This window comes from Arvicola amphibius, chromosome 4 (assembly GCF_903992535.2).
Source record: "Arvicola amphibius chromosome 4, mArvAmp1.2, whole genome shotgun sequence".
Classification (NCBI taxonomy): Eukaryota; Metazoa; Chordata; class Mammalia; order Rodentia; family Cricetidae; genus Arvicola; species Arvicola amphibius.
In genome coordinates, this window is record NC_052050.1 from 50,674,570 (window position 1) to 50,687,712 (window position 13,143).

The 13,143-nt window shown below is 51.5% G+C and overlaps 1 protein-coding gene across 1 annotated transcript; it reads left to right on the forward strand.

Annotated features, from left to right (window-relative positions):
- Nucleotides 1-6,174: 6,174 nt before the first annotated feature.
- Nucleotides 6,175-12,743, forward strand: LOC119812811 (polyunsaturated fatty acid (12S)/(13S)-lipoxygenase, epidermal-type). Its single transcript, XM_038327765.1, has 14 exons — nucleotides 6,175-6,309; nucleotides 6,716-6,917; nucleotides 7,107-7,188; nucleotides 7,280-7,402; nucleotides 7,487-7,590; nucleotides 7,731-7,891; nucleotides 8,958-9,101; nucleotides 9,197-9,406; nucleotides 10,814-10,900; nucleotides 11,073-11,242; nucleotides 11,341-11,463; nucleotides 11,992-12,091; nucleotides 12,180-12,347; nucleotides 12,464-12,743. The coding sequence occupies exons 1-14, from the start codon at nucleotides 6,175-6,177 to the stop codon at nucleotides 12,641-12,643; spliced, it is 1,989 nt and encodes a 662-aa protein (XP_038183693.1). The 3' UTR covers nucleotides 12,644-12,743.
- The last annotated feature ends 400 nt before the right edge of the window (nucleotides 12,744-13,143 follow it).

A 13,143-nucleotide genomic window follows, 5' to 3' on the forward strand; every position in this document is an offset into this window, starting at 1 on the left:
TGCTGTGGGATAAACACTGATCAAGAGCAACTTGGGGAGGGAGAGCTGATTCACCAATTTCATCTCACGGTCTGGTCCGTCACCAAGGGAAGCCGTACAGGAGCTCAAGGCAGGAACCTTGAGGTGGGAACTGACGCAGGGACCACAGAGGAATACTAATTACTTACTGGGTTGGTCTCCATGGCTTGTTCTGCCTGCTTTCTCATACAGCCCAGGCCCCTCTGCCTAGGGGTGGCATTGCTCACAGGGAGCTGGGCCCTCTCTGTTGTGTCAGGAATCAAGAGATTGATGCACAGGCTTTCCTGCAGGCCAGTCTTTGTGGGCAACTCTTCAAAGCTCAAAATGCGAGACAACCTCTTCCTTGTGTTGAGTTGGCAAACACTAGCCAGCTCACTCTCTAAAGCCATTTTCCACCCTTATGTGCCCCTCTCTTCCCTGGGAGGAAGGTGGAGGGTGTATTAATAGGCTCTAATGCTCTCTGGTTTTAGCTGGGTTTGCTCAATGGGTCGTGGGTCCGGAGTAGTCCAGCCGATCATAGAGGGAGCAAGGGAGGTGAGCTATAGTGCATACTCTTTGGCTTCCTTCCTAGAAGGCCATTAAAAGCTGAGAGGGGCCAGAGAGATGGTTCAGTGGTTAAGAGCACTGACTGCTCTTTCAGAGGACCTGGGTTCAGTTCCAGGCACCCACACGGTGTCTCACTACCATCTGCTACTTCAGCTTCAGGGGATCCAGTGCCCTCTCCTGGTTTTCATGAGCATTGCATGCTCATGGTGTACTTACATACATGTAGGGAAAACACCCATACATATAAAATAAGAAAAACAGAGTTAAAATAAACTAAAAACAAAGTAGATAAAGGTTCCTCTGCTCACTTTTAATAAAATTCATTAATCTCATGAAAGTTGAAACTGGAATGGTGCTTAACCAGGTGACTCAGGACACAGAGTGAGAGGAGGCATGGGGAAGACTGGCCAGTGGGTGCTACAGGTAATTCTAGAAGCAAGAGGTTCTGGGATAATATAGATGCTTTATAGATGCTTTGGGGTGACTATAGGTAATAATTATGCAATTTACACTCCAGAAAGCAAAGAGAAAATATTTTTTAAAAGTTTTATTGCAAAGAAATGGCAAATATTTGAGGAAATAAGCATGTTTAGCCTGATTTAAATAAAGTATACATGCATTGAAATTACAGGTGTCCCATTAAGATGTATAACTTTTATGCTTTTGTGTATTAACTAGAACATAGAAAAGGAGCTAGATGGGGGGCATGAAAAGCAGAGGGGTTCTCTCTTTTACTTTCAAACCTCTAGGTCCAAACAAGGGCAGGCTGAGGTAAGCCAGGTAGACAGGGTGATGGGTGTGAGGGGAAGTGAGAGAATGCCTCAGCTGAGGAAAGCAGGAGCCCAGCTGCTGAGGCCGGCTTGCTGGCATTGCTCAATTGCTATCAATCGACCACATCTCACTGGGGCAAGCGGTTCATAAAGATAACACTGCCCTGTTGAGATAAACAACCACAGGAGAGGAAGCCATTGCAATCTGCTCTTCTCAACCAAAGCACTTTGTCCATCCCTTTGAGAGCCCTTATCAGCTCCCCCTCCCCGCAGACCCTCTGTTCCCAAAACAGAGATACTGCCAGCCATGATTAGCTCTAATAAATGCAATCTCATGGCTTGAGGTCAAACTCTGGTCTCCTTCCTCACTGTAGTTCCTTTATTCTGCTCCCCTAAATCTAACAAAAAGAGCTCAGAGAGGACTTCAAGATTCATTTTATCTGATTTGTCATTATTGTGTGTGCATGATATGTGTGTATGGTGTATGATGTGTGCATGTGTATGTGTGATGTGTGTGTATGATGTGTGTGTGTGATGTGTGTGCATGATGTGTGTATGTGTGTGTGATGTGTGTGTGTGATGTGTGTATGGTGTGTGTGTGTGATGTGTGTGTATGTGTGTGCATGATGTGTGTATATGTGTGATGTATGTGTGTGATGTGTGTGTATGATGTGTGTGTGATATGTGTATATGTGTGTATGTGTGTGTGCATGATGTGTGTGTGATGTGTGTGTGTGCGTGATGTGTGTGCATGCATGCTGTTTGTATGTGAATGTGTATGGGTGTGGGGGGTGTGCGGGTTTGTGGGTGTGCACAGCATGGAGTGCATGTGGAGGTCAGAGGATAACTTTTGGGAATCTGTTTCCTTCCTCCACCATGTGGTGGGTGAGTCAAATTCAGGCCATCAAGCCATGTGGCCAGCCCTCTTTCCTGCTGAGCTAGCTCTCTGGCCCCAGAATGGACTCTAGGGTGGGAATTACAAAATAATTAACCTTAATACTGAAATGGAATTATATTATCAAACAAGAATAATTGAGAAATTGTTGGTTTGAGCCAAGGAGTCATTGAGTAAACCTCTAATCAAAAGGAGTGGGGGTTAATAGGAAAGGGACCCCACCTCTTGAGACTCAATACTGAGTCCCTCATTTCACCCCCTTCTCTTGTGCATGTTTTTTTAACTTTCTTTTTATTTATTCTTTGTGCCTTTCACATCACGTATCGTGATCCCATTCATTTCCCTGCCCCTTTGTATCCACCTTCTGCCCTTGTAGCCTTCTCCCCTCAAGTAAATAAAATAAAATTTAAGAGATAAAAGGAAAATAAAAGGAAAACAATCTCTTCATGGAAGCTGCAGTGTGACCCAGTGAGTCACACAGTAAATCCTTTTGCTCATGTACCTTTACTTGTAAGTGTTCATTGCAGAGAGTCATTGGTCTGCTTCTAGGCCTCTGGTTTCTGCTGCACTATTGATGCTGGGCCCTCGCGGGGACTCCTCTTGGATATCCTGTTGTTGCTCTGTGTGTGGAGATCCTGCAGCTTGGGTCTGCAGGGCCGGCCCCTTCACGTGCTCCAGTAGATCATAGATGGGGTGGACATTGGGGTGGGCCAACTCATAACCCTGGTTCTGGGCATGGGTAGTTGCAGGGTTTGTCAGCCCGCCAGCTGTCCCCTGTCCTCATCACCAGTGTGAGCTCTCCAACATTGTCCTGGCTAGTTCACCCGCTACAGTAATGAAAGCTCTGCTTTCACGCCCTCAGGTCTGCTCTCCCACACCTACACCAGCAGGGCCAGCTCCACTGTGCTGCCCAGGTGAGGTTCAGGGCCACTCTCCCGAGTGCTGCAGCTGGTGAGGGGCAGGGACAGCTCTCCCACTCTCGTGACCTCAGGGTCCCCTCTCCCAACTGCCACAGGCACCGTATATGCCACACCACCACATGGCAGATGAGGGGCAAGGCCAGATCTCCCATGCTCATGTTCTCTGGGCCAGTTCTCCCCCACTCCTGTCAATAGGGTCAGCTCTGCTGTGCTGCCCAGGCGACGAGCAGGGCCCACTTTCCTGAGTGCTGTAGCTGGTAAGGAGGAGGGGCCAGCTCCCTCGTCTCTCACAGGCATCGAGGGGTTAGGGGGGGCATCTCTCCCTCGTCCATGCCATCGCATGACAGATGAGTAGTAGGCACAGCTCTCCCATGCTCACAACTTCAGGGCTGGCTCACCACACCTATGCCAACAGAGTCTGCTCAACTGTGCTGCCCGGGAGGGGTGTAGGGCCTGCTCTCCTGAGCACTGTAGCTGGTGAGGGCAGGGCCTGCTCTCCTGAGCATTGTAGCTGGTGAGGGCAGGGCCTGCTCTCCTGAGCATTGTAGCTGGTGAGGGCAGGGCCTGCTCTCCTGAGTGTTGTAGCTGGTGAGGGCAGGGCCTGCTCTCCTGAGTGTTGTAGCTGGTGAGGGCAGGGGTAGCTCTCATGCCCTTATGACCTCAGGGCCAGCTCTTCCACCTGCCTCAGGCACAGAGGGGCATCTCTTCCCTTCTCAAGCCGCCTTATGGCAGATGACAGGTGGGGCCGGCTCCACCATGCCAGTCAGCAGGGTCAGCTCTGCTCTTCTGCTCAGGCAAAGTGCAGGGCCTATTTTCCTGAGTGTTGTGGCTCGTAAAGGGGAGGGTCGACTCCCTCATCAGTTGGAGGCAGCAGGGGGGAGGGCATCTTTCCCTTGCCCCCACCACCACACCACAGACAAGGGAGGCTGGACCAGTCATGCCTCTCTTATGCTCTCAGGGCTTGCTCACCAGAGACCCTGTTTACAGGCTCAACTCTACTGTGGTGCCCAGGCGAGGACTAGGGCCCGTTCTCTTGAGTGCTGCAGCTGGTGAGGGGTTGGGTCAGGGCCCCCACCTGCTGCAGGTGGCAAGGAGTGAGGGGAGGCATCTTTCCCTCACCATATGGCGGTCCTGACCTGCCTTCCGATTCTCGTGCTCTCAGGATCAGCTCGTCCATGCCTCAGTGAATAGGGTCAGCTTGTTTTGCTGCCCAGATAAGGTGTAGGACCCTCTCTCCTGAGTGCTTCAGAGGGTGGGGGACAGTGCTCCTTAGTGTTGTAGCCAGTGAGGGGGCGGGGCCGACTCTGTAAGGCCCTATCCTCTAAGGACTTTGGTGGTATCCAGAGCCACAGACATCAATACAGACTGAGGCTGTTATCAGGGTCATGAACCCAGACCTGGGCCCCAGCAGCAGCCCAGGCCCAGACAGCACCATGGCTCTGGGTGGCAATGAAGCCACCCTCATCTGCCTGCTCCTCACCGCTTTCTCCTCTTCAGATCTGCCTCTGTCCGCAGGACGTGAACCGTTCTGTCTTTTCTCTCTCTTTCATACCACACCATACAGTTGCTCATCATAAAGTGCTCATCTGCCTGGCACAAGGTGCCAAGAGGCCCGCGCTTTCCCCTTGGAGTCTGTGCAGAGCAGACTGCCCCGTGCCCGCATGTGGTTCTGCCCAGTCCACCACTGAGTCATTTCTTTCCATGTTTCTGTAACTTGGACTCAGTCCCGACAGCTCAGTCTTGTTCTGGAAGCATGTATACTTCAAGGTGAGGTAAGCAGCAAAGGGGAGGTTTGTTGGAAGGATGTGGGCATCTTCTGGAACCCATGTTGGTCTCGGCCCTGGGGTAAGAGGAGCGAGTGGCACAGGGAAGAGAGGATCAGTCATACTCTACGCAATACTGCCAGGGATGAAGTCTAAATTGTCACCGGTGGATGGGCGACTCAGATGTGAGAACAGAGGCTCAGAGGAAGAGTGGGGGAGGAATTCGATCCAGCCACCTCCTGGAGACCCTCCCTCTCTGAGCATAGCTGCACTTAGTGAGGCTGGGAACGCAGGCGCTCTTGAGGGACATTTAAGATCCAAACCCTTGATTAACATTTCAGGCTACTCACTCTGTTACCACCTCCAAAAAGATGTCCTTAGCATGGTACATACACCTAAGCGGGGAGGTTGGGAGACACTCTGTGCCCACCAGTTAAACTGTATGCCCATGAAGAACAGTTGCTTGGGGCTGGAGAAATGGCTCCAAAAAAGCACCTCTGTCTACTTTTAGATTCAGGTCTCAGCCACCTGTTTTGATCGACTCTTTGAACATGAGGCAAGAGCAGTTCTTAAGCAAAACCCACAGTGGATTCAGGGACTTTGGCCCACAGTAACACAAGGGGACCTGGACAGAGGCAGAGTGCCATAGCAAGGGAGACTGTACCTGTGAGTCCAGTCCTACTTATTCTGAGGAAGAAGGTGGCCAAACCCTGGGAGGTAGGGTGGGAAGACTTAATCCTGAAGGGAGTACACCCACGGGCCACATTACGGATGCTGAGCCTAAAGCCTTGATCTCAAAAGTCCCGTTTCAGGGTGGTTCAAGGGAAACTTCAAACTCCCTCTCTAGGCTATCCTGTTCGAACAATGAACACACCTACTGTACCTGACCTCAACAAAACCTCTGCGTCTTTGCCAAGGATAGCTCGTTTCCACTGAAAAGCACGCCCTCATTGCCACCGCCTGCTGCTCTTTGTGTTCCACTAAAATTGGGTGGGTGTGGGGCTTAGCTAGCTGCTGTACTTAGCTCGGGACTGGGCATGAAGACTTAGCCAAGTGAACAAGATGGGGCCGTATCTTTGCAAACTGCTGGGAAACCTAGAAAAGGTGGGTATCAGATACCTGCAGCTCAGTGGGGTGAGCAGAGACTTGTGGGCGGGGGAACCCAACCACACCAAACTCTGGTCTAGGCGTGGCTCCGTGGAGGCTGGCTCTCAGATCCTCTTAAAAAGTGGCTTTTCTCCCAGGTTCCAGGATTAGCCGAGATGGGCAAGTACACGATCCGGGTGGTCACTGGAGACTCGCTTCTGGCGGGCTCCAGCAACCTGGTGCAGCTGTGGCTGGTGGGCGAGCATGGGGAGGCGGACCTCGGGAAGCGGCTGCGACCAATGCGGAGAGGGGTGAGTGAGGGCGACGGCTGGGCTCGCAGAGACCCGGCGACCAGGGACTCCTCAGGAGTCCTGGGGACTGCGGGGGAGGGAAGGAAGTCTGACCCCCAGAGAAGGCGGCCAGGGATAGTGTCAGGCTTAGGTGAACCTACTCCCCGAGGAAAGCCGACAGTGAAAGCAACGGGAGAGACTCCTGGGGAGAAAGAGGGGCGAGGATGAGTTACCACCTCTAAGGGCGCAGCAGGTGCACAGGGAGCCTAGAGCCCAACAGAGCGACCTGTTCCTTCCTCGCCGCCACTTAGTTCAGGTCTCTATTTTCTTAGAAGCAAGAGGAGCCAAGCTTCTCTGAGGGCTTACTGACACCGCTGCCCTCACTGAGGACCCCAGACTTGCTGAGGAATTGTGTCCTATCCCACAGGAAACGCAGTTGGAGATCGACGTCCCCGTGCATCTAGGACGCCTCCTGCTGGTGAAGATGCACAAACACAGAGGGCTGTTGGAATCTGACTGGTTCTGCAAGTGGGTCACTGTGCAGGGCCCTGGGACCCAAGGAGAGGTCTTTTTCCCCTGCTACAGTTGGGTGCAGAGCAACGAGACGATCTGTGTGTCCGAGGGCACTGGTGAGGACTCTGGGGGTCCCGCTGAAGGAAGAAGGAGGTCTTTGACGTGCTATGGAATAAATAAAAGGAAAAGATTAGAGAGATGAGGGTGAGGGGAGGAGAAAGGATGAGACTGAGAAGGGGAGATGGGACAACCCTGGCACAGAGCGGTGCCCTGAGAGGAGTCAAGCTCTTGTGTCGGCCTCTCAGCCCTGAAGGTAAACGACGACACTCAGAGCCTGTTTAGGAAGTATCGAGAACAGGAGATGGAGGACCGAAGGAAGCTGTATCGGTGAGTTCAGGAAAGCCTTTGATCGTCCTCCAAATCCGCACCCCTCCCCCACAACCACTGCCTCATTCAGGACTCTGTATTGGTCCGCTAGGTGGGGCTCCTGGAAGGAAGGGTTAATCCTGCCTGTAGCAGGGAGTACACAGTGGGACCTCCCCAGGAACCAGAGATTCATGGAAGATAAGGATTTTGATTTTTCCTTCACTCTGGCTAAAGTGTGAGTACGTGGTTGTGTTTGCGCGGTTTCGCCTAAGCTGCAAGGTGGCCGCTTGAGTGATCTTACATGCTGTTCTTTGCGCAGGTTGAAGGAATTTGCCATTAAGGGGACTTTAGATTTTGTAAGTCGTGTACAAAATCTGGAAGATTACCAAAAGATATTCCCATATGGAACTACTGCTCTGGCCGGTCAGTTACCACAACTTCCCAAAGTCTCTACCCAGAATTCCAAACCAGGGATTTAAAAGAAGAGTGGAGGGGGCAGAAGATGGGCGGACTAGAGGGAGGGCAAATTTAGAGGTCACAGTGTTCTCCACCTACGCCCTCAGAGCGGGTTCGTGAATCCTGGAAGGACGATGCCCTCTTTGGGTACCAGTTCCTCAATGGTGCAAACCCCATGCTCCTGAGGCGCTCGAAGAGCCTTCCAGACCGACTGGTGGTGCCTCCAGAGATGCAAGACTTACAGACCCAGCTGGAGAAGGAGCTCCAGGTGTGAACTCCCTCTCCTTACCCCCGTTCCCACCACTTTGCCTTCTACTCCCTCCCCTCCTCCCCTCCTCTCTTCCAGTGCATCTCCATCATCCATCCCCCCTGCCTGCATCAGGGTCCCTTTCTAAAACCAATTTCTTTAGACTAGCCTGCAAAGTGATGGCTTTCATCAGCACTTGGGGTTTCTCAACTTTGGTACTATGTCATTACTATGACCTACGTAACCCTTTGTTTTAGAGTACTTCCCTGTACAGTGAGGTTCTAGTAGTAGCCCCAACCACTTACCTATTAGATGTCAAAAACACATCCTTTGTGACAACTAAAAATGACTCCAGACATTGCCAAATGTTTTGGGGCGATGAGGTGCAAAATTAGCCTGTGGTTGAAAGCCATGATCAATATAGTCTTAGCTCTTTTCCTACCCTCTTTTTCATCTCTACCTTCATCCTTTCCCTTCTCATGAGACAGAGCTCACCCTTGTCCTAAGAAAAAGCTTCTGGAGAGAAAATCCAGACTGAACAAGCTGGATGTGGCGGCTTTTGCTTGTAAACCCAGCATGTAGGAGGCAGAGGCAGGAGTAGCCACATGAGTTTAAGGCCAACCTGTTGTACATAGTGAGCTCCAGGCTAACCAGGGCTCTGTCATAAGATCATGTCTCAAAGGGACTGTCCCAAAGAAAGGAAAGAAGGAAGAGGAGAAAGAGGATGGGGAGAAGGAGGAGGAGGAGGGAAAGAAGGGGAAGAGAGGGGAAGAAGAAGGGAGGAGAAAGAGAAGGGGGGATTAAGAAGAGACTTAAAAAAAGACTTAATTTTTGGAGAAGGGAGTAAAGGAGCAATTAGTGCTACATTTGGCTAAAGCTTGTCGAGGGTGTGTGAGGACATAGGCTGGGAATTGTGGTCCATGGTAGAAGGCAGAAATGTCACCTCAAATGGTACATCCAGGGCTTTACTTCTGGGGAGATCAGTCACGTAAAGTAAAGCTGTTGGGTAGTAGAGAGAGGATTCACTTCGGCAAGCAGGTTCAGAAGTGACTCAGCCTCTCTGTCTGCCCGCGACTCGATCCCGCAGGCTGGAACGCTGTTTGAGGCTGACTTCTCCCTGCTGGATGGGGTCAAGCCCAACATCATCATCTTTAAACAGCAGTATGTGACAGCCCCTTTGGTCATGCTGAAGCTGGAGCCGGACGGAAGGCTCTTACCCATGCTCATTCAGGTACGCGGAGCACACGACTTCCCCAGCGTTGACTCTCTTTAGAGATCTAGACACGCAGGCTCTCAACACCTATTTCTCTCTTCCCCCTGCGCCAGCTCCATCCACCTCGACACGGATGTTCCCCACCTCCGCTCTTCTTGCCCTCGGATCCTCCCATGGCCTGGCTCCTGGCCAAGATCTGGGTTCGAAGCTCTGATTTCCAGCTGCACCAGTTGCAGTCACATCTGCTGAGGGGGCATCTAATGGCCGAGGTCATCTCTGTGGCCACAATGAGGAGCTTACCCAGCCTGCATCCCATATACAAGGTGTTTAAGGGCATCTGCTATTCAACCTCAGGAGGCCACTCTTCGGGGTCTGCTCTGCAGCATATTGGGAGAAGCAGCCGTCTTGGTCTCTGTGTGGATACACAAACACACACACACACACATACACACACACACACGCACACACGCACACACACTCACATACACACACAGAGAAACCCTTCTATGGAAATTCTGAAGATGCGCTCTTGCTATGAACTAGGGAAAAAGTAAGAATAAGCTGTACATAGGAATTGCAATTCAGAGTGAGGGGTCATCTGAGGGGCAGGGAAGCGTGGGGACTCAGAACGAGTGATCCCTAGTGAGAGAGGAAGGACTGTGGCTATGCTGGGTATTAGGTGTTACTGAAATACTAAAAAGTGATTAGCTTGTTGGGTAGGAGGAAGGGGGTGGGAGAAGACAAGAAAGCTGCAGTACTTGGAGAGGAGAAGGCAGAGCCATATACTTATAGACGTCTGTCTGAAAACATTGAGAGGAGGGGAGTATATGAGGGGGAAGTTGAAGATATGGGTATCAGTCAGCAGGAAACAGAAGTACCTGAAATCACTGTACTGCAGGAATTTCTCTAGGATTTGGGCTTGGTGCCTCCGTAGCACATTTAGCCTGAGATGTGACTCTAGTTAGCCTCACCCTCTACAGAGCAGGCAGAGACGGAAGGAGCGACAGACGGACATCCACTGAGGTGAGGGAGCGGCAGAAGCTGTGAGTCATAGCACCCAGGAGAAGAAAGTGTTTGAAGAGAGAGGCTGGTTATACACCCAGAAAGAGTCAGGGAGCTGGCACTGCTGCAGGGGAGGGAGCTTTGTCAATATGGACGAAGGATTGCCTCCGGAGAGTCTGGGAGTCTGGCTGTGGGCTGAGTAAAGCCTTCCAGTCATGAAGGTAGAGACTCCTCAGGATGCTAGCTGAGAAGGAGAAATGAAAGATTGGGATCCTTCTGGGAAGAGAAGGGGAGGGAAGGGGAGGGGTGTAGAAGAGTTTTCTTCTACAGGACACTGAATACCTAGAGAAGGAGAGATGGGGGAGGCAGAGACAGAGAGACAGCAACAGACAAAGAGAGCCAAAGAGAGACAGTGGCAGACAGACGGAAGAGAGACAGACACTATGAGTCCTGGTCAAGGCAGTGGGGATCCAGTGATTGCTGGAATTACGACAGTGAACACAAGAGTGTGCAAATAAGTAGCGAGACCTTGACCTTTGACCTTGGAGGACTTTGGGAAGATATTTCTCTATCTCTCTTTACCGGGACCCAGTCCTCCAAAGGGAAGGACTCTCTGTCTCCTGTAAGCGTTCCTCTTTCTTCTTAGCACGGGTCTTTCCATTCGCCTTGCCCTGTGGATCCTGCCATTCTGTTGTTTGACTATATCTCATTTCTTTCCCCATAACCAGCTCCTCATCCCCCACTTTCGCTACACCATGGAGATCAACATCCTGGCGCGGAATAATCTTGTCTCTGAATGGGGGATTTTTGATCTGGTATGGAAAGGGATGGGTGAAGGAGGAGGGGTCTTTCAAGGGTATCTCCCCTGCCCGTTCTTCCCCCCAAACTCTGCTTCTCTCACTGAAGGGTGTCCTTCACTTGCCTCGTACTGGTCCCAATCTCTCCCCACCCTGTTCCCTGGCTTGTCTAACCCTGGATTGTCCTCAGGTGGTGAGCACAGGGAGTGGAGGCCACGTGGACATTCTCCAGAGAGCCACAGCTTGTCTGACTTACCGCTCCTTTTGCCCTCCGGATGACTTGGCTGACCGTGGGCTCTTGGATGTGAAATCTTCTCTCTATGCCCAGGATGCCCTCAGGTTGTGGGAGATCATCAGTCGGTGAGGAGGACAGAGAAGGAGAGAAGTGGGGGCGGGGCGGGGCAGCAATTCCCAAAGGCGTGGCCCTGCGGCTGAGCACCCTCTCCTCTGGGGCCCAGGTATGTGGAAAGGATGGTCGAGCTTTTCTACAAGAGTGACCAGGATGTGAAGGATGACCCTGAGCTACAGGTCTGGTGCAGAGAGATCACTGAGATCGGACTGCTGAGGGGCCAGGAGCGGGGGTAAGCATGGAGCACGGGGTCCTCCCGAGTTACATTGCGTCATTGCCCACACATCGGTCAATGTTCCTCATCTGATACCCTGAATCCTTTCCCTGGGTGTCTCCCGGGACTCCAGAAGCCCCAAGCTCACCCTTTCCTGCTGCTCCTTTGCCTTCTCATCCTCCCACAGGCGTAGCTTCCGATGTTCTTAGGAGACACAACCTCACAGCAAACTCCCTTATCCTCGGGCTCTTACAATCTCTCTGCCCCTCTTGGGGAAGAACCCTGAGCCTTAGGTGTGCGAGTTGTGTTGGAGATGTATCCACTGGGGCTGGGTTCCACAACTCTGCATTTTGATTGGCTATGGTTTTCTGTAATGGTCTCCATTACACATCTGTTTTTCAGTGTACGTTATTTGTACACTATTTGTACGTAGGCTCTGGAGACTATGACTGGAACAAGGCCTTTATGTATCTCCATGTAATTTTTGCCTGCCTGGGATCTGCCCCATATGCTGGTCTCAAATTTAACTCTCTTTATTTTACCCAGGTTTCCCCTATCCTTAGAGTCCAGGGCTCAGCTCTGCCGTTTTGTTACCATGTGCATCTTCACGTGCACTGGTCAGCATGCTTCTGCCCATCAGGGTCAGGTAATCCACGTGATCATCTGGGATGTAGGAGAGGGGGAAAACCATCACACGTCTGGCCTGAGTTTGTGAGTGGGTCTTCTAACTGCAGCTGGACTGGTACGCCTGGATCCCCAATGGCCCGTGCACCATGCGGAAGCCCCCACCGACCTCCAAGGATGTGACAGAGAAGGACATAGTGGATGCGATGCCTACTCTCCAGCAGGCACGGATGCAGATGACATTCACCAAGTTCCTTGGCAGACGCCAGCCTGTCATGGTTAGACACAGATACCTGGACCCTGGCCTGGGGTGGGAAAGGCAGCTTGACCCAGGGCAGGATTCTTGCCTGAGAGAAGCCCAAGGGCCTGAGCCATTTCATTTTCTCCCTCTCAGGTAGCCCTGGGGCATCATACAGAGGAATATTTCTCAGGCCCTGAGCCCCGGGCTGTGCTGAAGCAGTTTCAGGAGGAGTTGGCTGTCATGGACAAGGAGATTGACGTCAGGAACGCAGGCCTGGATCTGCCCTATGAGTACCTCCAGCCCAGCATGGTGGAAAACAGTGTGACTATCTGAGAGGCCTCACCATCTCAGCCCCAGGGGAAGCCACGCTCTCTTTGTATCGTCACAGTCTTTCGTCCTTGGCCACATCCTTTGGTGACTAGATAACTGCCCATCACACAGTCCTGGGGAATACACAGAGGTCATTCCCATTGCATTTCAGAATCTGGAACCTTCCACAGCTGGGCCCTTCCTTAGCTTTAAATCCCTGTTACTCACTTCTCTTCCCCACAAGGATCTCATTTATACATTAATTAAAGTCTGATTAAATGATAAAGCTTGGTTATTTAAAGTGAGGGAAGGCGAGGGAAAAGGGCCTTATTTTGTTTCCTGCCTTCTTATTCAAATAAAGGCAACAAAGAAAGATGTCTTTCTGAGACAAAAATTTCTTCCTCAAGGGTTTCTTTAACATCTGTAAACTAAATGACATTGGTCATGGCTGATGGGCCCAGTGTAACTGGGAATCGTGGCTTTTAACAGTGAATTTTAACTTTAGGCTTCTTTGAATCCTCAGT